Source organism: Podarcis muralis, chromosome 16 (assembly GCF_964188315.1).
Source record: "Podarcis muralis chromosome 16, rPodMur119.hap1.1, whole genome shotgun sequence".
Classification (NCBI taxonomy): domain Eukaryota; kingdom Metazoa; phylum Chordata; class Lepidosauria; order Squamata; family Lacertidae; genus Podarcis; species Podarcis muralis.
Window position 1 is genome coordinate 19,790,138 of NC_135670.1, and position 23,371 is coordinate 19,813,508.

The window sequence follows — 23,371 nt, forward strand, 5'->3', positions numbered from 1 at the left end:
CAGCCATTGCCCAGTGAAGATGGGAGTTGTGGTTCAATCAATGTTGTGTCTTGATGCTTATGAAGGGGAGGACGGTGTTCTGAAATGTTGGCTCCCAACTCCTACCCATAGTTTGATGTCAAGTGAGAGGGATTGTTTCCTGCGCTGGTTTCTCCTGCTGCTGCTCATTGGCCGGCCTCCACTTGCGCTGCACAGCAGGTTGACCTTTCTGTAGGAAAATATACAAACGGTTTCAGGCAGAGTCGCAGAGGAGACTGAGGAGGCTCGCTCTGTATGGGGGCAGATGTCCTGCCAAGAGACAGGAGGGAAGCCGCTTCGCCCCTTCCCTATAAAACCAGCGGAGAGATTCTGAGGTCTCTGGGGAAAGGAATCTATCATCCTATTTGCAAGAGTCTTGCAAGCATCAGGGCTGTGCCACAGCGGCTGAGGCCAGGCCTGGAATAGCACAGAAATCTAGTGGCTTGTTGTTGCTAGGAAGAGGGGAGGAATCACATTTCTCCATTTATGTATCACATTATTACATCCCATCTTTTATTATTATCCATTTTATTTAGTATTTCAGTATTTAAAATGGAACTTGCTTATTCTAATAGTTCTGATTTTTCAATATGGTTTTGCAAGTGTCCTTTAAATACTTTCCAGTCCCTGTCTATCTTCTCTTTTGAGACCCTTCCAATTTCTCCCATTGTTTTGGATATATTGTAATACTCCAATAATTTGGCAAGCCACTCTATTTTGGTCGGTATAATACCACTTTTCCAATTAGTCGGTATAATTTGTCAGAATACGACCACTTTTCCAATAGCCTTGCAGCTACTGTTGCGTATAAATATAACATCTTGTCTTCTTCCTTTAGACTTCCTGGTACTATTCCCAATAGAAAACCTTCTGGTGTTTTCCTAAATGAATATCTGAACATTTTTTTCATTTCGTTATATATTGTTTCCCAAAATTGTTTGATGTTTAAACAATTCCACCATATATGCATCATAGTACCTTTTCCAGAAATGGAGGCAGTGAGAGATTTTACTTTCTTGGGCTCCATGATCACTGCAGATGGTGACAGCAGTCACGAAATTAAAAGATGCCTGTTCCTTGGGAGAAAGGCGATGGCAAACCTAGACAGCATCTTAAAAAGCAGAGACATCACCTTGCCAACAAAGGTCCGTATAGTTAAAACCATGGTTTTCCCAGTAGTGATGTATGGAAGTGAGAGCTGGACCATCAAGAAGGCTGATCGCTGAAGAATTGATGCTTTTGAATTATGGTGCTGGAGGAGACTCTTGAGAGTCCCATGGACTGCAAGAAGATCAAACGCATCCATTCTTAAGGAAATTAGCCCTGAGTGCTCACTGGAAGGATAGATCGTGAAGCTGAGGCTCCAATACTTTGGCCACCTCATGAGAAGAGAAGACTCCCTGGAAAAGACCCTGATGTTGGGAAAGATTGAGGGCACAAGGAGAAGGGGACGACAGAGGACGAGATGGTTGGACAGTGTTCTCGAAGCTACAAACATGAGTCTGACCAAACTGCGAGAGGCAGTGGAAGACAGGAGTGCCTGGCGTGCTCTGGTCCATGGGGTCACGAAGAGTCGGACACGACTAAACGACTAAACAAAAATAACACCTTGTCCAGTGTTGATCGACAGCAGACATCGCTACAATTTTTATTCATTTTTGCTATTCTTTCAGGTGTTAAATACCATCTATGTTGTATTTTGAGGTAATTTTCTTTCAATTTATAACACATAGTGAATTTCATATCTTCTTTCCACAATTTTTCCCATTGTTCAAACATAATATTTTCCCCAATATCTTGCGCCCATTTAATCATGGATGCTTTAAAGCACACACACACACCCATTTCCATCCTCACAACAACCCTGTGAGGTAGGCAGAGAAGCGGCGATTGGCCAAAGGTCACCCAGTGAGCTTCATGGCTGAATGGGGATTCGAACCTTGGCCTCCCACGTTTTAGTTTGGCACTCTAGTGATCACACCACATTGGCTATTAGAACTATTACTTAGTTAGTTATTGAACTTACATGCCTCTGCTCTTCCCCAAGGAGCCGAGGGTAGCGAACTGGCGTGCCATTTAAAACAAAGCAAAGCATTCTATAAAACAGTTCAAAACATTCCCAAAGCCATGAACCTAAAATCTTTAAAATGCAAAAACAAAAAAATCAAATCAAACCAAACCAAACCTCAGCTCTGCCACTGAGCCATGACCCTGTGCTGAAGAGATCGTTCATTTGTCTTCAGCAACCTGTCTCTCTCACTCACTATTTCTCTCTCTCTCTCTTTGTCCTTTTCTACTTCCGCAGCAAGGAGAACTTTGATCGCGTCCCTGATCTGGAGTTCAATCCAATTAGATCCAAAATTGTCCAGGCCTTTTTTGACAAGAGGTAATGTTGTGGGTGCTTGGCCTCCCCGGGGGGGGGGGGGTTGTTCTCTATAGCAACAAGAACTGTGCAACTCTCCTTAACCTCGAATCCCTCTCCGCACATAAGCCATTAAAAAAACAGTAAAGCGCATAAACAAGCACCTAAAAACCAGTCATTGATTGAGGCAGCTTCGACGTCCTGTTTTTCAGTGCCTGCTAAAGGCTGCTTTCGTTAGGCAAAATTACAGACGTGTAATTTCATTAGGCAGACTTGTCGATAGAACCAACCATTTCAAGAACATTCTGGTAATTTTATTATGCCTACTGTTTCTTAAGGTCTGGTTTTATTGCTATTCTTCTTTTAGTCTAGTGAATATTTTATTGCATTTTATGTAAATGCCTTAAAGCTTATTATTATTATTATTATTATTATTATTATTATTATTATTATTATTAATCAATTGTCTATAAATCTTGCCAAATAAACAAAATCAAAGATTTCACTTGGTGGCCCCTGTTTGATGGCATCCCAAACATTGCCCCCCTTTCCCTGGGTGCCTTCCGCCTTCCTCCTGCATCAGAAGAATGAGACTATCAGTGGCTTACTAACCATGATGGCTGTGCTCTACCTCCATGGTCAGAAACAGGATGCACTTTGACCTTTAAAGCCCTAAATGGCCTCGGCCCAGTATACCTGAAGGAGCATCTCCACCCCCACCATTCAGCCCAAACACTGAGGTCCAGCTCCAAGGGACTTCTGGCAGTTCCCTCACTGCAAGAAGTGAGGTTACAGGGAACCAGACAGAGGGCCTTCTCAGTGGTGGCACCCGCCCTGTGGAACGCCCTCCCACCAGATGTCAAGGAAATAAACAACTATTTGACTTTTAGAAGACATCTGAAGGCAGCCCTGTTTAGGGAAATTTTTAATGTTTGATGTTTTATCGAGTTTTTAAAAATCTGTTGGAAGCCACCCAGAGTGGCTGGGGAAACTCAGCCAGATGGGCAGGGTATAAATAATAAATTATGATTATTATGAAACCACAGGAGGGGAGTGTTCTCTCTCTTGTGCTCAGGGCCTGCTTGCTGGTTTCCCAAAGGCCAGTGTGAGAAAAGGATGCTGGGTCTGATCGAGAAGGCTCTTCTTACGCCCCGTGCTGTTGCTGCCATTTATTTATTTTTGCAACATCCACCTGGTTTCATCCTCAAAATGCCAATGCATGCTTTTTAAAAGCTGTTGACCTAGATTTCCCCTTGCCACAGAAAATCCAGTTAGTCAGACCAACTCATCACGCCTCTGCAGTTACTGTTGGTGTAGACAATCCTTAGCACTTTGGGGACCTGGGCTGTGTGTGTGTGACGCATTCCATTCTCCTATGGATTTATCTGCAAATGGCAATTGTCACATTTAAATTCTGTAAGTAAACAATTTATCCTCTGCTTATCTTATCACAGTTTATATACTGCTTGTTTGTAAGCAGAAGGGAAAACCTCAAAGCAGTTTACCGAAAAAAGAGAACAATGACGTTATCAGTAAAGACGTGAAGCTTTCAAATTAAAATCAGTGATCAGATAAAAGCAGATTAAAACACATGTCGACATTCTGCATATTTGGATAAAGGTAAAGGTAAAGGGACCCCCCTGACCATTAGGTCCAGTCGTGACCGACTCTGGGGTTGCGGCGCTCATCTTGCTTTACTGGTGTACAGCCAGTGGCCAGCATAACTAAGCCGCTTCTGGCGAACCAGAGCAGCGCACGGAAACGCCATTTACCTTCCCGCCAGAGTGGTACCTATTTATCTACTTGCACTGGTGTGCTTTCGAACTGCTAGGTTGGCAGGAGCAGGGACTGAGCAACAGGAGCTCACCCCGTCACGGGGATTCGAACCGCCGACCTTCTGATCGGCAAGTCCTAGGCTCTGTGGTTTAACCCACAGCGCCACCCGCGTCCCTGCATATTTGGATAGGCTTGCCTTAAAAAGAAAAAAAGTTTTTAGCTGTTGCTGGAGAGATACCTGCCTCGCGTCAATAGGCAGGGAGTTCCAAAATTTGAGTGCTGCCACAATGAAAGATTTGAGTTTTTACAAATGTGTTGATTTTATTCAAATGTCTGGGACACCCCTACACAGCAGCCAACCCATTTCTAAATAAGGCTATGCCTTTGCTAACACACTTCCCTCACCCCATCCCACCCCCCAAAAGCACAGGGGCCGATGGGTGGGTAGAACAAGGGTTGCCAACACGGTGCCCTCCAGTTTCTGCTGGAGCCTGACTCCCATCACCCCTGGCTACTGCCCATGCTGACTAGGGCTGCATTGGGAGCCCAGCCAGAGGATGGAGGGCTCTACATTAGGTGTTCCTCATGTCAAAAGTGTTCTGAGTGCTTTCGTGCCAATAGGAACCTGCGAGAATCATCGGACGGGTTCGCGGAGGAGATCAACTTCGAAGACTTCTTGACGATCATGTCCAATTTCAGGCCCATCGAGATGGACATGGACGACGAGCAGCTCGATCGATTCCGCAAGAAGAAGCTAAAATGTAAGGTGCTCCTCTTTCTCGATCAAGCTTATTGCTTTGTTGGCAGATGGGAGAAATGGTCTGCATGAACCCGCTGCGTTCATGTTTAGCTGTAAAGAGTGTGGTTCCTGGAGCTTCTCCCCTTCTTCCATGTCCACTGTGTGCCCTCCCATCTCCCACTTCAAAATCATCCAGCAGAGAAACTTTTTCCTATTGAGGGCCACATTCTGTTCTGGACAAATGAAGGTGCTTTGGATAAAGGACTGATCTTGTACTTATTGAGAGCTGCCAGGATGGTTACTGTAGAAATAGTTTTTAAAAGGAACTCTTTAAAGGGATTAAATAAGGATTTATGGTACAGTCAGAATCTGGTCCATAGCTATTATGGAAAAATCACCGTATTTTTCGCTCTATAAGATGCACCCGACCATAAGACGCACTTAGTTTTAGAGGAGAACAAGAAAAAAAAAATTCTCTCCCTCTCTGCGCAGCGCCTCTCCAGCGAAGCGAAGTCAGAACAGCAAGAGGGATCGCTGCGCAGCGATCCCTCTTGCTGTTCTGGCTTCTGGGATAGCCGTGCCAAGCCTCTTCAGGGCAGGGGGAGCGTTCCTCCCGTTGCCCTGAAGAGGCTTCGAGCAGCTATCCCTGAAGCCAGGAGAGCAAGAGGAATTGGTGCGCACCGATCCCTCTTGCTCTCGTGGCTTCAGCAAAAGCTGCGCAGCCTGCATTCGCTCCATAAGACGCACACACATTTCCCCTTACTTTTTAGGAGGGGAAAAGTGTGTCTTATAGAGCGAAAAATACGGTGAGTCGAAGGTTATGTTATACCAGAGGACACCCCTCCCCTCTTCCCTGCCCATCATTTTCAACCAGGGGAGTGAAAACCTATTTCATGACGGTGATAATGTTCAAAGGCCTCTTGTGAATTATGCTCTTTGGCATTCTTGGTACTTTTCATTGTCAAGAAAGAACATCGTAAACCCTTGAGGACAATATCCCAAGATTTATAAGTAAAGCAAATCCTATATTTTAAGAAAGAATATGTTACTACGCTCCAATATCAGTAATTGCCCCCCCCCCCCCCATGGGCTATGAATGAGATTGACCCACATTTTTGGTCCATGTGTGTTTAATTTTCATTTGCATTCAAGCTGCAGTTATTTTTGTAAGTCATTAAATTATATGTTCTTGATTTTGCACGCACACACACAAACACCCTTCCCCTGCTTACTGGCACAAGAACTCTGTTGGTGTTTGATACAGTCTCTGATTTGATCTGTTAGGCTCGGTTACTATTGTGCGGGGTAAATATTGGTTTTGCATGAATTTATTTCTCGCATAGTACTGTGCTTTTAAGCTGTTTACTCCTGACCCTAATTTATTTTGCCTTCTCTCCCCTAGTTCTTTTCCACATGTACGATGCAGACAGTGACGGCAAGATCACTCTGCAGGAATACAGGAATGTAATGTATTATTATTATTATTATTATTATTATTATTATTATTTGGGCATTCAACTCCCTTAACTGCACTTTCAACGACCCGGCACCGCTCCTCCTCCTCCAACCAATTTGCAACTTGCTTCTGCCCTCCAGATCGTGCAAGAGATGCTTTCGGGGAACCCCCACCTGGATAAGGAATCGGCGAGGTCCATCGCAGACGGAGCCATGATGGAGGCTGCCAGCATCTGCGTGGGGCAAATGGTAGGCTGAGCGCAACGCTGCAATGACCAGCAGACGGTCATTCCGAGGCGAGGAAGCGATGTAGCTCAGCGGTAGAGCATCTGCTTGCCTGCAGGAGGTCCCAGGTTCAATCCCCATCTCCAGATAGCGCTTGGAAAGATGGGGGGGGGGGTGGAGAGGTACAAAGCAGGATTGAACTCCCCATACACACCTGCTGATTCTATTCCACTTTCTGCAGCTGTCTCTCTCTCTGCCCCAACACCTGACATCAGGTGTGTGGCATGTGGGTGTGTTTTTAGAAAAAAAATGGACTGGTGGGCCACGTTTGGCCCAGGCTCCCCACCCATTTTAATGTTGAATTGTGTTTTTCCTCGATTGTGCATTAAGGTTGTGCTGTAAGCCCTTTTAGGAAAACGTCGCCCTTAAGAATGGCATGCAGGTTTTTGCTTTGAGTTAAGAAGTAAGAGCCCTCCGTTTTTTCTCTGAATGCCTCCTCTGCCCTTATAGGACTTTCACCTATCAACGTAATGCTTCTGTTCTTGTTGCAGGAGCCAGATCAAGTATACGAGGGAATCACATTTGAAGACTTCCTTAAGGTTAGAATGGATGCTCACCCTATTGCTTGGCGGAAGTGATGGAGACCAACCTGTGGGAGGGGCGGGGGCAGGAGAGAGACAGAGAGGAGGGACACAGTGCTAGGCTTTCTGTTACCTCTAAAATTGGATCCTGTTTTGTGGGTTTAAATTGCCTTAACCCTGATTAATATGTTTTTATATTGCTGTTTTATTGGTTTTAGGCTGCATTTTAATGATTTTTTCCCCTGTTTAAAAATTGCACATTGAGAGATTTTATAAACATTAAGCTGTTATATAAATGCTTCTAAATCAGAAAAGTGGGAGAAGTATCCTGACAGCAAGAACTGTTTGAGGAAGGGACCTGTTACTTGGGGACAGAGTGGGGGAGCCTTCCCCACAGGAGACCTTTGGTCCGTTTGGGATGCTTCAGATTTCTTGCATCAGACAAGGGCAGGGACAGGTTCCCCTCCAGCTCTATGACTTGGGTGCACTCATAAGAGTAGCAGATACCAAATCTGCAGCTTATCGGCAACAGACCTTAGTTTGTGGCCTGCAGCATTAAAAGGGCCCCTAACCTGTACTCATGGCTCAAACTTGCTTTCGTTGCCTCTCCACCGGCAGATCTGGGAAGGGATAGACATTGAGACCAAGATGCACGTTCGCTTCCTGACCATGGAGCCGATTGCGATGTGCTACTGACCACGGAGAAGCTGGGACTGAGGTGTTGGTGCCTTCTGGAGCGACCTGGGACGGAAACCGTCAGGCGGTCGATACGGGTATTAAGGGGGAACTGCATCTCCCACGGCTGGGGCAGGTTTTTTTGGCAGGGGAGCGTTGCAGGTTTAGGAGTTGATGTGCCTGGCTTTGGCTTTACAGCTATTTTCTCTCTCTTGTCTACACTAAAAAGCCTCAATAGCCTCAAATCATCAATAAAGCAGGTTTTGTTTTTAATTCTTGGCAGAAGCTTGTTTACTTGTGGATCCTGTGATCAGATACAGTCATGGGACTCAACTTTTTAAAAACCGGGTGCTCTTCTTAACCAAGGATGAGGAATCAGATCCAGATTATCTTACATCTATCTACTATATATATATTGGAAAGTGATTTCTGTCTGTTGTCTTATCATTACCGAACTTGGCGTGAGGGTTCCCAGGGCAGGGGCGGTGCTCTCTGTTGACCTTTGCAAGCCAGCCACCATTTTGAACCAAGATGGTGGACTGCACCTGTTCTTTGGCATAGACTTGACCGCTCTCGAAAAACGTGTCTTTGGCACATGACTTCCCTCGATTTTTGGAGCAATGAATCCAAACTCACAAATTATACCATCCATTTTTTTGGGGGGGGGGGGCGTTTCTACAAAATCCTGGGCAGTCCAAGTACTCTTCCCTAATTGTGAAATAAAACTGGAGCAACATGCCCCAAGGAACAGGGGATGCCCTGTGTAGCATGAAGCATGCCACTTTGTTATTCCCAGTTGGTACGGTTATATTTATAAAAGTATTTATATCCAGTAAATCACGAAACATACCAAAGGGATTCACAACATTAAAACAATAAAATGTATACGGTAAAAGCATGGGAAAACATTTAAAAGGAAAAAAAATAAAAACAAGCACCAATAAACCATTGTAGGAGATGTGGTTGAGTCTAATATACCAAGGTACCCTGGTATCTCATTTTAACAAAGCTCATTTCTTTACACCATCATCACCATCATCAACATCAATAGAAAAGGTTGTTTGTTTGTGTAAACTTGCCCAGAAGCATGTTATAACTTCCCAAGTGTTTTTCAAGGGCTATCTGACATCCTGGGAGGAAATGGTGAGTGATTTACACATGCTTTCAAGAGGTCCTGTAGTTCACTTGCTATCTCACTGGTCATGGTCCCAGCCCTCACATTTCCCAGCCCCATAAGTAACCTAAAATATCAGGCCTGGGCCCAAGGTTAGGAAGTCCAGTCTCTCTACCTGCTTGGCTCCCTGTTTTAACTACTCCCTTCTGCTCCTCTTCCGGGCCTGAGTCACTTTGGGCCAGCACTTCTCCTCCATTCCTACTGCGCCATGTCTGGGTTTTGCAAAGCGTCACACCCTGCCCGCTGCATCCGCTCCATCCCTCATCATCCTCTGCCTCGCTGCATCCAGGTGGGTTTTAGGGGGCATCACTGAGGATCATCTTCGCATTCTCCTCCGTGTGTTTCTGCGGCAGCCACTGCCCTGACCCAGACACCTTCCTGTGGACGTGGGCGCCGTCCTTCCTGCTCCACGTTGGTCGGCCTTTGATCAGCACCTCTTACTTCCCGACGCAGCTAGATGTTGTCATAGGGGACCGCCAGGCCAATATTGTAGTTGTAGCCTGTTGTTTCGTTGTAAGAGGAGCGGCAGATAGGAAGGATGCTCTCTGCAGCCAGCTGGTCCACCGAGAACTCATACGCATAGATGATTCCTCGATGTCTGATTTGGGGGGAGAATAATAATAATAATAATAAATTTTTATTTATACCCCGCCCTCCCCAAACAAGACTAGCATGATTAGCATGCATATTATTGTTGTTGTTATTATTGTTGTTATCATTATTATGACTCCTTAGTCACCTGTTACCTAGAAACTCCAAGCAACTTAGATTGACAAAACATAAACATAACCGCAGTATACCATTGTGGGGAAAAGGAGCACAACATTCATTTCATTTGTATACTAGCCTTCATCCAAAGATCACAGGGAAGTCCACAGCGTAAAAATGCAAAATAAAAACACTAAATATGCAATAAAACAAAAGCAGAACAAACCAATAACCCCGCCCCCCGACACATTTAAAAGGTCACAGAAGGTTAAATCAGCCTAATGCTCGATTGAAGAGAACTGTTTTCGCCTGGTGCCTAAATATTTTTTTTGGGGGGAAAGGGGGCAAGCCTCCTTCATATGAAACATTAACATATTAATACAGAAACAAACACATCCTCATATATATTTTATTATTATTTACTGAATGTATTGGTGGTCTTTTTACCAAGGTAACTGTGAGCAACTTAGACAAAAATCTAAAAGACAGTCCCAAAACATCCCACCACTCAAGGAGGCCACAGATGATTAAGAGCCAAAGGCCTGGCCAAAAAAAGAAATATTTTTGCCTGGAGCCTAAAGTGGACGATGACGCCTGGCCACAAAAAGCTTTTGCAGCACAGGTACTGTGGGACAGATTTGCTCAGTCCCCCAAAGGACATGGGGAAGAAAGGCAAGTCTTTATCCGAGACTGAAAGGTTCCCAGGAGACCTCACTGGAGAGACCATCCCATAGATGGGGAGCCACAACTGAAAGGCCCTTCATAGGCAATTCCACAGGGTGGTCAACCCAGACATGGCTGCAGTCATTATTCCCATCAATTCTATTAACCCTCCCACCTCAGCTTTGAGCATTCAGGGACGTGGCCCACTCGCATTCCCTGCTTCTCAGACTCTTGGCTCTCTTTCTGCTTAGTAAAAATGCTGCGCCTGTGGCTGATTCTTACCTTCGATGAGCAGTCAGGTCATCATCCATGATGCTGGCGCCTCGGGGAACCTTCTCGTCAGGGATATTGGCGGTGATGAGGCTGTGGCTGTTGAACCAAATGTGGCGGACAGGGTGCCTGGAGGGAAAAAGGAATGTTGTTGGTGTTTCTGTTTAATTTTTTTTTTAATCTTAATGGGAGTCACGATTAACATTTCTAAATATGACGTGCAAGTTCTTTTAATAGTTTCTCTCCCCACCCCCACCGTTAAAAATGTATTGTCATTAAGATGCAGAGTTGATTGGAACAAAACTCTACACCCCCACACACATGAAAATGCTAAGTGAAAAAAAATGCATTTCCATGCACAAATGACAACATGAATGCTGCATTAGCGGGGGGGGGGGAGGGGGGGACGGGACTGCCCAATATTCATAGCAAAATCAACGTTTGTTATCTGCGTATCTAAACTCAAGTCATTTGCAGGCGGATTTCCTATGGATACAAAATTTGTCTTTTTTTCCACTTTTGAAAAGTAGGGTTAGAATCATAGAATCATAGAGTTGGAATAGACCACAAGGGCCATCGAGTCCAATCCCCTGCCAAGCAGGGAGCACCATCAGAGCACTCCTGACATATGGTTGTCAAGCCTCTGCTTAAAGACCTCCAAAGAAGGAGACTCCACCACACTCCTTGGCAGCAAATTCCACTGTCAAACAGCTCTTACTGTCTTGGTTGACTCCACCAAAGCCACACTCAAGAGTAGACCTACTGAAACCAACAGCCTTGCATAAATTGTGTCCACTAACTTCAACAGGTCTACTCAGAGAAACAAACCTAGTGCCCTACAGAGGTTTTGGTCCAGAACTCAGGCTGATGGGAATTGCAATCCAAAAATATCTGGCAGGCAACCAGGTGGCGCTGGTCATTCCAAAAGTCTCCATTTGCTGCTTTTTCTTGTTTTGAGTTAAATGGGTCAGTCCAGTGCTGTGGCACTGGAGGGGAAGGGGAGAGAAGGGGGTGGGTCTCCATTCAAGCCAATAATAATACAGCGGTACCTCGGGTTAAGTACTTAATTCGTTCTGGAGGTCCGTTCTTAACCTGAAACTGTTCTTAACCTGAAGCACCACTTTAGCTAATGGGGCCTCCCGCTGCTGCCGCGCCGCTGGAGCACAATTTCTGTTCTCATCCAGAAGCAAAGTTCTTAACCCGAGGTACTATTTCTGGGTTAGCGGAGTCTGTAACCTGAAGCGTATGCAACCTAAAGTGTATGTAACCCGAGGTGCCACTGTAATAGTATTTTTGCTTTTAGCACCACCCAATGGACAATTGCTGAAGTGCAGCCAGATTCCTGAAGCAGGGCAAGGGGAAAAGGCAGCTTCAGCAGATGCTCTGAGAGCCTCCAAGTGGTGCTGGACTCCGATTCCCATCAGCCCCAGGCAGCATGACCACGGATGATGGGAGATGGAGTCCAACCTGGTTCCCCATACCTGACTTATCAGGGCTGGGGTTATACCTGGTGCTAGTCCTGCCCAGAGAAGAGCCACTTAAATTAATGGATGGAAATCAGGCATCCAAAATCCTTTTAACCAGAGATGCCAGAAGCAGGAGTTAAAAGGTGCACTCGGGTATTTTATTATATTTGTAAAAAAATATTTAGATCCCACTATTCCTAGAAAGAGAAAAGAACCCCCATCCCTGAGCAGTTTGCCATTTATGCATAAAATCATACAATGAAAACCAGTGGCAAAGAGTTCTGCAGGACTGGCCTGATAACACTCAAGGCTCGGCTTCTAAATGAACCTCGCTGGCACTAAAAATCACCGAACAGTCAATCTGGGCTGTAGGCGTTGAAGCAGCCCCTGTAGGACTTTGGGCAATGCCACCGAGAGTGGAATTAACCATTTGGGAGTCCCAAAGCATGGAACTAGACAAATACATTTCTTCAAAATACATAGCCACACAGAGCAGCCAAGACTATATAACACTGGTCCTGAGAGACCTGCATTGGCTCCCAGTACGTTTCCGAGCACAATTCAAAGTGTTGGTGCTGACCTTTAAAGCCCTAAACGGCCTCGGCCCAGTATACCTGAAGGAGCATCTCCATCCCCATTGTTCAGCCCGGACACTGAGATCCAGCGCCGAGGGCCTTCCAGCGGTTCCCTCATTGCGAGAAGCAAAGCTACAGGGAACCAGGCAGAGGGCCTTCTCGGTAGTGGCACCCACCCTGTGGAACGCCCTCCCACCAGATGTCAAAGAGAACAACTACCAGACTTTTAGACGACATCTGAAGGCAGCCCTGTTTAGGGAAGCTTTTAATGTTTAATGCTGTATTGTGTTTTTAATATTCAGTTGGGAGCCATCCAGAGTGGCTGGGGAGAACCAGCCAGATGGGCAGGGTATTATTATTATTATTATTATTATTATTATTATTATTATTATTGCAGTAGAGTCTCCCCTCACCAAAGCCCCACCTGCCCGCCTCCTTACTTAAAGCAGGTGCTGCTGCTAGTCAGCCTCAGCGTTGCCCCTTAGGCAAGTACCCGCCCCCCTTGCTCTAATGGACCAGCCTCCTCCGGCAGCTGACTTTACCTGGCATGGATTTCCCAGAGCTTGGTGCCCATCCTCTGGTCCCACACGCAGACCAGGCCCTCTTCCCCTCCGCTGACGATCTTCCAGTCGTCCATCTGCACAGAAGAGACTCCCAGCTGGTGGCCATAGAGGGAGCAAACGGAGGCGCTTATGCGGAGGTCAAAAACCCTCACCCTAAGACAAAGACAGAAATGTAGTCAAGTCTCGTGTCACTGGCACAACCCCGGAAGAGATGGTTCCAGCAAGATCTACTTGGAACCACGTTAGATTCCAGCCTCTCTTACTAGTTGAGCCATCTATGAGAGGCAGTGTGGTGCAGTGGTTAGAGTGCCAGAATTAGGACCTGGAAGAGAAGGGTTCAAATCCCCAAGTCGGCCACAAAGCCTGACCCACCTCACACGGTTATTATTGTGGGGATTAACTGAGGAAGGAGAGGACCATGTACACAACCCTGAGCTCCTTGGAGGAAAAAGGTGGGATAGAAATGCCCTAAAAGAAATGGATGTTTATACATAAGAACATGGGAAAGAGCCCTGCCAGACCAGGCCAGTGGCCCATCTAGTGTCCAACCAGATGCCCATGGGAAGCTCACAAAGCAGGGCACAAGTGCAACAGTGCTCTCGGCTCGTGATTCGCAGCAACTGGCATTCAGCAACATGTTGCCTCTGAAAGTAGAAGTAGAAGCCAGAATCACCATTGATAGTGTTAGCTGCTATGGAAGGGGTTCCTAAAGTGCGGTCCTCAGACCCCTTCATTCAGGTGGTCCACAGCACATCTGCAATTAAAAATCATGTAGCACCTAGGACAGCGCATGAAAATTGCTACAAGAGGCAGAAGAATCCGTCAACAACCTCAGCAATTTTCAAGTGGGGGAAAATGCTTTGGGAACGGCTGCTCCAATTACTATTATTGTTATAAGTTCCCCACCCATCTGACTGCGTTTCCCCAGCCACTCTGGGTGGCTTCCAACATACAGTGGTACCTCAGGTTACAGACACTTCAGGTTACAGATGTTTCAGGTTACAGGCTCCGCTAACCCAGAAATAGTACCTCGGGTTAAGAACTTTGCTTCAGGATGAGAACAGAAATCACGCGGCAGTGGCGCAGCGGCAGCAGTAGGCCCCATTAGCTAAAGTGGTACCTCAGGTTAAGGACAGTTTCAGGTTAAGAACGGACCTCCGGAACAAATTACATTCTTAACCCGAGGTACCACTGTATAGAAAAACACAACAAAACATTAAAATGCTTCCCTATACAGGGCTGCCTTCAGATGTCTCTATGAATTTGTCTAAACCCCTTAAAAAAAATTAAGAAGAGCTTTGCTGGATCAAGCCAATGACCCATCTAGTCCAACATCCTGTTCTCACAGCGGCCAACCAGATGCCACATGGGAAGCCTGCAAGCAGGACCTGAGCGCTCCCCCCACTTTGAATATCAGCTGCTGGCAGTCATAAGGCACACGGCCTCTGGCAATGGAGGCAGAACACAGCCGTTGTGGCTAGTGGCCACGGACGGCCTTCTCTTCTGTGGGTTTGTCTAATCCTCTTTTAAAGCCATCCAAGTTGGTGGCAATCATCACTGCCTCCTGAGGGAGCCCAAATTCCACCGTTTAAGTTTGCACTAGGGGAAGAAGTTATTTCTTCTGTCTGTCCTGAATCTTCCAACGTTCAGCTTCATTGGACGGCCCAGAATTGGACGGTGTAATATGTTGAAACCGTCTTGCCCTGATGAGCAAGCTGGCCGCTGAATTCTGCACCAGCTGAAGTTTCTCCAACCATCTTTAGAGGCGTGGGTGATGCTGTGGTCTAAACCACAGAGCCAAGGATTTGCCGATCAGAAGGTCGGCGGTTCGAATCCCCGTGACGGGGTGAGCGCCCGTTGCTCGGTCCCTGCTCCTGCCAACCTAGCAGTTCGAAAGCACATCAAAGTGCAAGTAGATAAATAGGTACCGCTCCGGCGGGAAGGTAAACGGTGTTTCCGTGCACTGCTCTGGTTCGCCAGAAGCAGCTTAGTCATGCTGGCCACATGACCTGGAAGCTGTACGCCAGCTCCCTTGGCCAATAAAGCGAGATGAGCGCCGCAACCTCAGAGTCGTCCACAACTGGACCTAACGGTCAGGGGTCCCTTTACCTTTACCTATAATGTGTTGCAGTAATCTAACCTGGAGGTCCCCGGAACAGAGATGGAAGAAGTTATTGTGAACAAAGAATTGATGCTTTTGAATTATGGTGCTGGAGGAGACTCTTGAGAGTCCCATGGACTGCAAGAAGATCAAACCTCTCCATTCTTAAGGAAATCAGCCCTGAGTGCTCACTGGAAGGACAGATCCTGAAGCTGAGACTCCAGTGCTTTGGCCACCTCATGAGAAGAGAAGACTCCCTGGAAAAGACCCTGATGTTGGGAAAGATGGAGGGCACAAGGAGAAGGGGACGACAGAGGATGAGATGGTTGGACAGTGTTCTTGAAGCTACCAGCATGAGTTTGACCAAACTGCGGGAAGCAGTGGAAGACAGGAGGGCCTGGCGTGCTCTGGTCCATGGGGTCACGAAGAGTCGGACATGACTCAACGACTAAATAACAACAACACTCATGAACCCCTCTCTCTGTGCTTCCTCCAGGGAAGCGAGGGGCATTATGAATATACACCGCAGCCTAGCAAAAACATCCAAGGAAGGTGTGGCGTGGAGTCAGTCAGGGGGGGCGGCCTGGGGAGGCAGAGAGGCTGGGAGGGCTGCCTCTCAGCCTGAGGTTTCCCACCGCTGGGCTCAAAGAGGCTGTGCGAGAGTTGAGCAAGTGGATGGATGCAGGAGGTAGGGCTTAGCAGTTTGATCATCCAAAACAACTGAAGATGAAATCATTGCAGATTGCCAAAAGGGTGTGTGTGTGTGTGTGTGTGTGTGTGTGTGTGTGTGTGTGTTTAACAATGACAGAGCCCAGAGAGTCGAGCGGGAGCCGCCACAGAGGCTGCTGGAAAAGGAATGGACACTAATCCTTGGGAAATGATGAACTGCGGAAGCTGGGAGGCCCGAGCGGATGACAGGAGGACACTCCCTGTGCCAGCACTTCCATTGTTCAGGATCCCTGCTCCGATCTGGAGGCTGTTCCAAAAAAACAAATCCAAAGCTTTCCCTCCTTCCCTCCCTCCTCCCCACATTGCCCTTCTCTAATGAAACCGCTCGGCAGGAGCCTGGGAACAGCTCCGTTCCGACAATTAGAACAAAAAGGAGGACAAAGGCTTCCGACCGGGTGGCATCCATCTGACAGGCTGGAGAAGGGAAATGAGCGTGCTCAGGCAGGCTGGGCCACGCGCAACACCTCCGCTGCCGCTTGTCAGAGCATCCACAGATGGAGTAAACAAAGCCTGCCTCCCGCTCTTCCTCTTGCCTGGGTGGGGGGCTGCGCAGAGCTCGGCACTGGGCGAAACCAAAGCGCTGCTTCCAAGCCCCCGTCTCTGACAGCGTGCGGCCTGGCGAGGTGCCCACCGGCATTGCGTATGATAATCAGGCCGCCTTCCATCTACCGAGCCCTGGCTGAGTCGTCGTGGTTTCATTTGCAAGGACCCGGCTTCCAGGCATCCGTTCCCGGGGGCGGGGAGGGGGAGGCAAAAGACACTTTTCGAGTTGTTGTTGCTTTTGTGCAGCGGGGAAGTCTTACCAACTCCTTCTCCCAGGCTTTGGCTATCAATGCCAGAGCATTTGTGGTTCTGCAATGATCAAACCTTGAAAAGGATGGAATTCGGGAGCTGAGTTTAGAATTTAGGCACCTGGGAATCTCAGGTGTTGTTTCCTACCCCCCCCCCCCCCCCGCCAGCCATGAAGCTCACTGGGTGATCTTTAGGCAGTTACTACCTGTCACCTAACCTACCTCACAGGGTTGCTGCTGCTGTTTTTTAAATTAGTTTTTATTAACAACTGTGTGTGTTAGAAAACATAGAACTACGCTATATCGCCAACCAAGTGCACCACATAATCCCACACATCCTGGAAGGTGAAACGAAACAATGGGTGCACTTGGAGGTAGATAAAACCAGAAACACCCCCACCTGTTCCTGTTCCTTGAAAACAAACTAAGGAAAATTCCCGCAACACTAAACAGGTTCACAAGGCCCATGCTTAAAGGAAAACTGGCCCCAACCTCATCCTCGCTGAGCCCCCTGGCTCACAAGGTGGTTGTGAGGGCAAAAAGGGGAAGAAACATGCATGCTGCTCTGAATTGTGTGCATGAAAGAAATAAAAATTTAAATGAAATGAGGCAAGTATTTGGTCCTCAGGCCCACGAAGAGAGGCTTGGAAGTATGGACAACGTCCGATAACTCCCAGAAGCTGGAGAGAGGCTAAGTGCTTAAATATGTTTCCATTTTTAATTGTGTTGCTTTATCCCTGATGCGTTTCCTGCCCTGAGTTTCTTTGGAAAGAAGAGTGGGGAATAAATTTAAACCCTCCTCCTCCAGTGCACAGGAGATGGTGCTTTACAGCTACACAAAACCACTTGACCCTGAGTTTGGAGGAAAGGAGAGCAAAAGGTGACACGAAGGAAGTGTAAAAGAAATTACCGTATGTACAGCATGGAGAAAGAAGGTAGAGGGAAGTTTTTGCCCCCCCCCTTAACACAAGAACTCGTGTTCTTCTTCGTGTGCCTCCTCCACGAGAAGTCTGGAAGGTGGCAACACGAGAACCTTTTCTACTGTGGCTCCCCATTTGTGAAACGCTCTCGCCAGGGAGGTTCACCTGGCACCTTCATTATACACTTTTAGGTGCCAGGCAAAAAAAGAAAGAAAGAAAGAAAGAAAGAAGGAAGGAAGGAAGGAAAGAAAGAAAGAAAGAAAGAAAGAAAGAAAGAAAGAAAGAAAGAAAGAAAGAAAGAAAGAAAGATAGATACAGTGGTACCTCAGGTTACATACGCTTCAGGTTACATACGCTTCAGGTTACAGACTCCGCTAACCCAGAAATAGTGCTTCAGGTTAAGAACTTTGCTTCAGGATGAGAACAGAAATCGTGCTCTGGTGGCGTGGCAGCAGCGGGAGGCCCCATTAGCTAAAGTGGTGCTTCAGGTTAAGAACAGTTTCAGGTTAAGAACAGACCTCAGGAACGAATTAAGTACAGTGGTGCCTCGCAAGATGAAATTAATTCGTTCCGCGAGTTTTTTCGTCTTGCGATTTTTTTCGTCTTGCGAAGCACGGTGTCGGAAAAGTTTTGGAAAAGCTTAAAAAATCACCAAAGTCTTCAAAAACCTCAAAAAAGGCTACCACTCCGCGTTCTATGAGTTGCTCCTCGAAGTCAAGTCGCAACTGTATTAACGGTGTTAAGAAAAAGGAAGCAAACTTGCAAGACGTTTCCGTCTTGCGAAGCAAGCCCATAGGGAAAATCGTCTTGCGAAGCAGCTCAAAAAACCAAAAACCCTTTCGTCTTGCGAGTTTTTTGTCTTGCGAGGCATTCGTCTTGCGAGGTACCACTGTACTTAACCCGAGGTACCATTGTAGATAGATAGATAGTCATACCTCGGAAGTCGAACGCCTTGTGACATTTTGGCTCCTGAACGCCGCAAACCCGGAATTGATTGCTCTGCTTTGCTGACATTCTTTGGAACCCGAATGTCCGACGCAAGTTGGCTACTGGAGCTTCCTTGGTTTCCGAATGTTTTGGAAGTCAAATGGATTTCCAGAATGGATTCCGTTTGACTTCCGAGGTACGCCTGTACTCAGGATCGATTTGAAAAAGCACTTCTTCACCCAGCACAAAGCTGAATGATGGAACTGGCTCCTGCAGAAGGCAGTTAGGCTCTGAAAATCCAGAAAGGGGAAACGACATGCCTTTGAAACTGATCCTGGACCAAAGTGCCACCTGAGGCCTGATGCATGGGGGGGGGGGGGGGGCGGGAGCAGGGTACAGGGAGGGAGACAGGTGTGTGAGAAGGGGAGAAGGAAAGAGCAGGGAGCCTTTGGCCACCGTGCAACATCCCTTTGGTGCGGTGTGCTGGACCATTTAAATAATTAACACCCCGTCTCTCCCCCCCAAAAAAAAAGAAAGAAAAAGAAGAGGTGGCGGGGAGGAGGGGGAATCTAAAAATTGGATGTGGAGGGACGTGGTTTTTTTTTTTTTTTTTAAAGCACTCTAATCTTTTCACACTGATGACTCTGAGCGCTTCCATGTCTGCCAACAGACACTGAGCGGTGGGGGGGAGAGACGTAAGACTGGCCAAGATGAGGAGATAAAGGGGTGGGGAGCCGCAAATCAGCTAAATAGGATCTGGAATTCATTCACGTGAAAATCCTTTTTTGTTTTGGCCACCTGAGAGACATCAACTGCAACCCAACCTACATTACTCCCACTGTTTGGTGGCGGTGATACCGAGGGGGTGGGGGTGGGTTCTCTTTTTGGCACGTGCGATTCTCCCTTAGGTTATTTCCCTACTTCAAAATTTCAGGAAGTGAGGTTTAAAATGCCAAACTCATTTCTTTCTCCCTTTTTTCCACGAGTGTCCGCAGGAAAGAGGAGGGCCTTGTTCCAAGAGGCCTCGCTGGGCAGTACACCAACTGTGTCCACCAAATGGCTTAAAAAATATATATTATTTTTTTTGAAGGGGGGGAAGAGGAGTAAAGGAGGGACTCTTCCCGCGGAGCTTGCAAAACAACGACAGGACAGAACAAAGCAAAGCGAGGTGTGCTGTCCAACCATGACGTAATATTGCGTCTCATTCTCTGAAAAGTTTATGCAGACTCTTGCCTCTGGTGTGCAGTGCAATTCCGTGAAAGCCAACAGGTAAGCTGCTACAAAGGTGCAGCCACGTTTGGGGTGGGGTGCCCAGATCCAGGCCGGCCCAAGACATTTGGGGAGGTGTTGTGCCTCAGTGGCAGAGCATCTGGTTTGCATGCAGAAGGTCCAAGGTTCAAGCCCCAACGACATCTCCAGGCAGGGCTGGGAGAGACTCCTGCCTGGACCCCCCCCCCCCCCCCGAGAGCTGCCGCCAGTCAGTGTAGACCAGGGATGTCCAACAGGTCGATCACAATCTACTGGTAGATCCCTGCAAAGTTTTGGTAGATCGCAGTGGATCTCTGGCTACCTTTCCTTAGCATCATTAAAACTGACTCCTGCCCCGCCCCCTAGCCACACCCTCCATTGTTGTATGATCTCTGGAAGAGAAGATGGAGCTTTCTCTGTGCTGCTGCTTTGATCCATAGAGATCCATTTGTGAGTGAGTAAAAAAACAGGGCTTTTCTCCTCCCTAAAAAAAGTGTTCAACAACTTTGAGCTGAACCCTCCCCCAAAACAGGGGTAGACAACTGTCAGTTTTTAATTCTGAAAGTAGATGGCAGTCTCTTGAGAGTTGGCCACCCCTGGTGTAGACAATACTGAGCTAGGCGGACCAAAGGTCTGACTCAGTGTAAAGCAGCTTCCTGTGTTTTGGTACCAGATGAAAATTACAAGATAGCGCCTCCCTGCCGCAGTCCACATGCAAGAGTCCACCAGACTGGTTGATTCGCGTTACTGTCTGCACTGTGGTTCAGAGCAGCATGATAGGTTTGGGGGCCCAGGACAAACTGCCTTTCCCCTTAGCAACCTGCCCAGTTCATCTGAGGCCCTTCTCTGCATGCCACCTATAAGGGAGGCCTGGAGGTTGAACACGGCCTTTTTTGTAGTAGCCCCAAGTCTATGGAATGCTGTGCCTCAGGAAGCCTACCTGGTACCTACTCTCTTTTTGTCCTAGGCACCAGGCAAATACATTTTTTGTTCCCTGGGCATCTGGGTGGTATCCACCGTTGAATGTTTTTATTCTGTTTCTGATATGTATATTTTTATTTACTGGATTCATGCGGGACATGGGTGACACTGTGGGTTAAACCACAGAGCCTAGGGCTTGCCGATCAGAAGGTCAGCGGTTTGAATCCCCGCAACGGGGTGAGCTCCCATTGCTCGGTCCCTGTTCCTGCCAATCTAGCAGTTTGAAAGCACGTCAAAGTGCAAGTAGATAAATAGGTACCGCTCTGGCGGGAAGGTAAACAGCATTTCCGTGCGCTGCTCTGGTTCACCAGAAGCGGCTTAGTCATGCTGGCCACATGACCCAGAAGCTGTACGCCAGCTCCCTCAGCCAATAAAGCGAGATGAGCGCCGCAACTCCAGAGTCGGCCACGACTGGACCTGATGGTCAGGGGTCCCTTTACCTTTACTATTCTCACAAATTGATTCGGGACTTTTTGGTTGTATACAGTGTTAGTCCTACTCAGAGTAAATCCATCGACATGAATGGGCCTAAGTGAGCCTCGCCCATTAATTTTCAACGGGTCTTCTTTGAGTAGGACTAGCGTTGGAGGCAACCCTTTTTATGTGTGGGAAGCAAAATAGAAAGTTTGATAAATCTAACCTGACCAAATGGGCCGCACACAGCTCAGCGTGTGCCGTGTGGGGTCCCCTGCCCCACCTCCTTGGGTGTACCTTCTGTCCTTGTTCCCAGCCACCAGCAGGGAGGGAGGGCTGTCCCGGAGATTGACGCAGGAGAAGTCCCCCAAGGAGCTTCCGAGCTGCGCTGTGCACTGTCCCGTTTCCAAGTTGTAGAGAAGGATCTGGGGGGGAAAAACACACCATGGGAATGCAGATTGTCAACCAAGGGTTAGGGGAAAGGGTGGGGATCTTCTGGCCTTGCAGGCCAGTCTTCGCCTGCCAGGGGGTCCAAAGTGGCCTGCACAGCTATTCCCTCCCCCCACCAAACCTACCTATCCATTAGGTGACATCACTGGGTCATCACTGATGTCAGTGATGTCAGTGATGTCATCACTGATGTCAACCAAGGGGTGGGAGGGTGGAGTTCAATTCTGCTGGGGTCTGCTCTGCCAGTGCATTCCCTGCAAGGATTGTGGTGACCAAGCAGACCCCTGCAGCAAGCAGGATTGCACCCTCCAGGGCCTTAAGGGGTGGGGGAGATAAGGCCAGAGAATGTTCCCCAGTCCTAAGTGAGATGGCTCGGTAGAGCATGAGACTCTTAATCTCAGGGTCATGGGTTTGAGCCCCAGGTTGAGTGAAAGATTCCTGCATTACGGGGGGTTAGACTAGATGGCCATCATGGTCTCTTCCAACTTTCCAATTCTATGATTAAGAATCTGTCTCTCTGATTAAGAAAAACAAGGAGTTAGGACTGGTGAACAGAGTTCCTTTCCCCCAGGAGGTTACTTTCCTCTTTCTGCCCTTCCAGCAACTGTAGACTTGTTATCTCTTAAAATTAACAATATTGGGGGAATATATAACATTGAAAGCTGTCTTATACTGAGTCCACCCTGAGCCAGGGACCTTCTGCATGCAAAGCAGATTCCCTACCACTAAGTTACAACACTTCCCCAATCAGAAATGAAATTTAACTTATAACAGGGGCTGAACTGCCGGCACAACCATACACAGTATTATTTGGATATGTTGAGGATCTGGTTTTGCAGAATTGATAATGTGTTTGGTAACAGCTGCTCCTACAGCAAAATGCTATAATGGAGTGTTATCCCTGTGTTAGAAGATTGGAATGGGAGACTATGGGAATTGACTAATTGGCTCATATGATAAAACTAACTAACCTTGCAAGAGTGAGATAAAGGAGTCAACCTAAGACATGAGAAAATATCTAGCCATATACCGTATTTTTCTGTGTATAAGACACCCCCTGTTTTAGGGGAATCCAAATTAAGAAAATGGGGGGAATTGTATCCGTGTATAAGACGACCCCCAATTTTAAACATATTTTTAAAAGAAAAAAACCTAGTCTTATACACGGAAAAATACGGTATATATCGTTGGAAACAATTTATAGCTCAGATATTGAGAGGGTTGTATCCAATGTTAATGGTTGCCAGAGCAGACCCACTGAATTAATGAACCTGGCTTAACTTAGGCTGGTTAATTCCAATGGGTCTCCTCTGAGTAGGCCTTAGTTGGCTACAACCCAAGGTCTCTCATTTCCGTGATTGATTTCCCTTGCTTGCTTGGCTTTAATGTATTTTTATGCATTAAAAATGAATTAAGCATACTTATACATGGGTAGGTATATACCTGTACATGTAGATACCGATACTTATATATTGCAATCAAATAAAAATGGGGGGGGGGGGAGAAGACATTTATATCCCTTTATTATTAACTGTAAAACAGTCCTAAGGGAGGCTCACA

General features: G+C 47.1%; 2 protein-coding genes across 6 annotated transcripts in view; one reads left to right on the forward strand and one right to left on the reverse strand.

Moving 5' to 3' along the window:
- The window catches only part of TESC (tescalcin), a 33,672-nt gene extending 25,568 nt beyond the window's left edge, over positions 1-8,104 (forward strand). The window contains exons 3-8 of the mRNA XM_028710264.2: positions 2,324-2,404; positions 4,778-4,917; positions 6,298-6,359; positions 6,492-6,599; positions 7,127-7,174; positions 7,775-8,104. Of these exons, the coding sequence (XP_028566097.1) occupies positions 2,324-2,404; positions 4,778-4,917; positions 6,298-6,359; positions 6,492-6,599; positions 7,127-7,174; positions 7,775-7,852 (517 nt within the window). The 3' untranslated portion in view covers positions 7,853-8,104. The remainder of the gene's footprint in view (positions 1-2,323; positions 2,405-4,777; positions 4,918-6,297; positions 6,360-6,491; positions 6,600-7,126; positions 7,175-7,774) is intronic.
- Positions 8,105-8,470: 366 nt separating this feature from the next.
- The window catches only part of FBXW8 (F-box and WD repeat domain containing 8), a 65,663-nt gene continuing 50,762 nt past the window's right edge, over positions 8,471-23,371 (reverse strand). For 3 of the 5 annotated variants that reach the window (XM_077920645.1, XM_028710262.2, XM_028710261.2), the window contains 4 exons: positions 21,659-21,786; positions 13,230-13,403; positions 10,659-10,775; positions 8,471-9,603 (listed from right to left, as the gene is read on the reverse strand). In XM_077920645.1, coding sequence (XP_077776771.1) covers positions 9,459-9,603; positions 10,659-10,775; positions 13,230-13,403; positions 21,659-21,786 — 564 coding nt within the window. In that variant the 3' untranslated portion in view covers positions 8,471-9,458. Of the gene's footprint in view, positions 9,604-10,658; positions 10,776-13,229; positions 13,404-21,587; positions 21,787-23,371 lie in introns of those variants that run through there. The other 2 variants (XM_077920646.1, XM_077920647.1) reach the window with 2 other exon arrangements.